The sequence below is a fragment of the Etheostoma spectabile genome, chromosome 11 (genome assembly GCF_008692095.1).
Source record: "Etheostoma spectabile isolate EspeVRDwgs_2016 chromosome 11, UIUC_Espe_1.0, whole genome shotgun sequence".
NCBI classification, from domain to species: Eukaryota; Metazoa; Chordata; class Actinopteri; order Perciformes; family Percidae; genus Etheostoma; species Etheostoma spectabile.
In genome coordinates this window covers 17,867,493-17,870,465 of record NC_045743.1, presented here as the reverse complement: position 1 = coordinate 17,870,465, position 2,973 = coordinate 17,867,493, and the positions used below count along the sequence as shown (strand labels likewise).

The window sequence follows — 2,973 nt, the reverse complement described above, 5'->3', positions numbered from 1 at the left end:
AACATGAGGGCAACATGAGGGTTAAACACTAACATGTCTACGTCTGGTTTATCTGAGCTTGGTTCCTGTTTGAACTTCCCTGCAGTTTTTTATTTATTTCTCAAAAACGACCTTGTCCACTTTGGATTTCCCTGTCTGTCTAAATGGTTATAGTCTCATGTCCCCTCGTCATGTTTAATGTCTTCTCTGAATGCTGCAGCTTTGTCTTCAACAGGTTGGTAATGTCATCCAGTTTTATTCATTTGGTCAAAGTCAGTCATGCTTTCATGCTTTTATGCTGTTGTTTTTTCTAATTGGTTTCCCATTTCATGTCTTTCTTCCTATATTCCTAATCTCAGCAGGGACCTGGCGTGAGTGTCTCTGTGACAGGACGGCCCAGTAGTCGTGGTGATAAGGAGTGAGACAGCAGGCCTCCCCGGGTCTGACGTAATGTTTATCTGCCCTGCCCTCCTACGGGGGCGGAGGGAACTCGTGTAGGTGGAGTGTTGGTTTACACTTTGCTCCGACTAGGGTGCAACCGACGGAGTCTGGACTACAACCTACCAGGACTCTCTGTGATCCCAGAGACCATCGGGTACGGGAGGAGATGGACCAGGCTAGGAACCACGCACTGGACCTTTGGTGATTAAGACTCTGGATCCTGATACCAGACGAGAAACTGAAAGGAGGGACGGATCCTCGTGTCCTCTACTGTACATGTGACATGTGCTGGGATTTGGAGTCCACTGGGACACCCTCCTTGAAGAATTGGACATAAGTCAAGACAAAGACTTCAGTGTGAGTTGTTATCTCGGGGGACGGCTCACTTCAGAGACTTCTGATAAGATAAAGGGGGTACGGTGGGGTAGGGGGGGGGGTCAATATGAGTGTGACCATGAATGAAGGAATGCCGAATACATCCCAGATAGACTGGCACGAGCTTGAACCCAAATACCCCGTCAAGGTCTTCCTGACGATCTTGTACAGCCTCATCCTGGTGACGGGTATTGTGGGTAATTCCGTCACCATCAGAGTGACACAGGTGTTGAAGCGTAACGGCTACCTGCAGAAGAACGTCACCGACCACATGGTCAGCCTGGCGTGCTCGGACCTGCTGGTCCTGCTCATCGGCATGCCGGTGGAGCTCTACAGCGCCATCTGGTTCCCCTTCACGTCCGAGCAAGGGAACGCTTCCTGTAAGATCTACAACTTCCTGTTCGAGGCCTGCAGCTACGCCACCATCCTCAACGTAGCCACGCTTAGCTTCGAGCGCTACGTCGCCATCTGTCACCCGTTCCGCTTCAAGGCCTTGGCTGGGAGACGCACGTCCCTCCTCATCGCCTCCGCGTGGCTGGTGTCCGTGCTCGTGGCCCTGCCGCTGCTGGTCGCCACGGGAACCGAGGGACACGTCCTGTCCCTGGAGAGGAAGCCCGTCCAGAACCTGACTTTCTGCACCAATCTGCGCGAGCACTGGGTGATGTACAAGGTGAGCATCTTCGTGGCCTTCGTGGTCTACATGATCGTGCTGATCGGGGTGGCCTTCATGTGCCGCGCCATGGTCCTGGTCCTGAAGAAGTCTCTGGGGTTCGTGGAGGGCAGAGGGGTCAACAAGGCGCGGGAAAACTCAAAGGCCAAGACCGCCAGGAAGCAGACCATCATCTTTCTGGGTAAGTAGATAAAATATCATTATAACCCTCCTATAGGGACGTTTGATTCGTTGTCCTCCGTATTTATATAATATTTAGATATACTGTATCAGGGGTGGGGGAAAAGATCGATACAGCGTAGTATCGCAATATTTTTAGTGGCAATTGTGTGTGTTGGGGGGTGGATGGGTCCAACGACACAGGACTGTCACCCCGGAGACGCTTCCTTTCCCTCCCCGTTGTTCTGGCCCGTTGTTGTCGCCAGCGTGTTGCGTTTCATTTCCCCAGAGCAGCCCAGTGTCATGGCAGTTGTGGCCGGTAAATAATATTTATAATATGTTAGTATGTGTGTGTTAAGTTAAATGATCGGGGGGGGGGGGGGGGGGGGGGGGGGGGGGACTGTTGATCATTTACCCTGCTTTTCCTTTGCTTCTTCACACAGCTGTCCTTCTTTTCCTATCATCTTACTTTGTAAAAACCAATCCTTGTCATTGCCTTAACGCTGAATGTTACCAGGTGTTATTGTTGGGCTGCTATGCATGGTGGCGTGTGTGTGCGTATGTGTGCGTGTAAGTGTGCGTGTCTGTGTGTGTGTGTGTGTGTGTGATGCTGATATATCACCAGCATCGCTCCAGTTGTCCGGACGTGTCAGACAGTCTCTTCCTCTGTTTACGCCAGCAGTGATAACACCACCTTGACTCCGGGCCATTAGTGGAAGTGAGAGAGGCTACACTTCCAGTCTTATGGCCATTCAAATGATGGATTTCACACACACACACACACACACACACACACACACACACACACACACACACGCACGCACACTGCTGTTGTTTGAGGCGTGCTCTTGGACTGAAAGTGCAGATAAACCATCTTGTGAGGGTAACTAGTGCTTGTGTGTTTTTACAGAGAAACATGTCCAATCCTCCCATGCTGTCAAGTCCAAATTCGGCCATACAACAGGATTAAAGTTACTGAAAATATGAAAGTATGGGCGTCATATCTTCAGTAATTAAGGTATTTCTGTTCTGGGAAAAGTGCTCCATGTTTGTGTTTTAACTGAGAAAACTTTAAAAATGTAAGACTCCCACAGAACTTAGTATCAAATAGATTAAAAACAACACTGCCATGAAAAAATTAAAATAAAAACAGGGAGAAAGCTCATAAAAGACGTCAAAGACAAGGACTCTCCCTCCAGGCAGTCAGGTGTGAAATGAGGCCGACGCAGATACAATTTGAATAACAGAAATTTCAGAATAAACAGAAGGTGAGCACCGGGGTGGACGTCCTGAAGACATGAGCCCCGTCTCGGTCCAGTGGACATGTTCTAGCATGGAGCGAGAGAAGG

At 49.7% G+C, this 2,973-nt stretch overlaps 1 protein-coding gene across 1 annotated transcript in view; it reads left to right on the top strand.

The window, feature by feature from the left end:
- The first annotated feature begins 847 nt into the window (after positions 1–847).
- gpr39 (G protein-coupled receptor 39) overlaps positions 848–2,973 on the top strand; it is a 25,429-nt gene continuing 23,303 nt past the window's right edge. Inside the window, exon 1 of the mRNA XM_032530026.1 lies at positions 848–1,646. Coding sequence (XP_032385917.1) covers positions 863–1,646 — 784 coding nt within the window. The 5' untranslated portion in view covers positions 848–862. The remainder of the gene's footprint in view (positions 1,647–2,973) is intronic.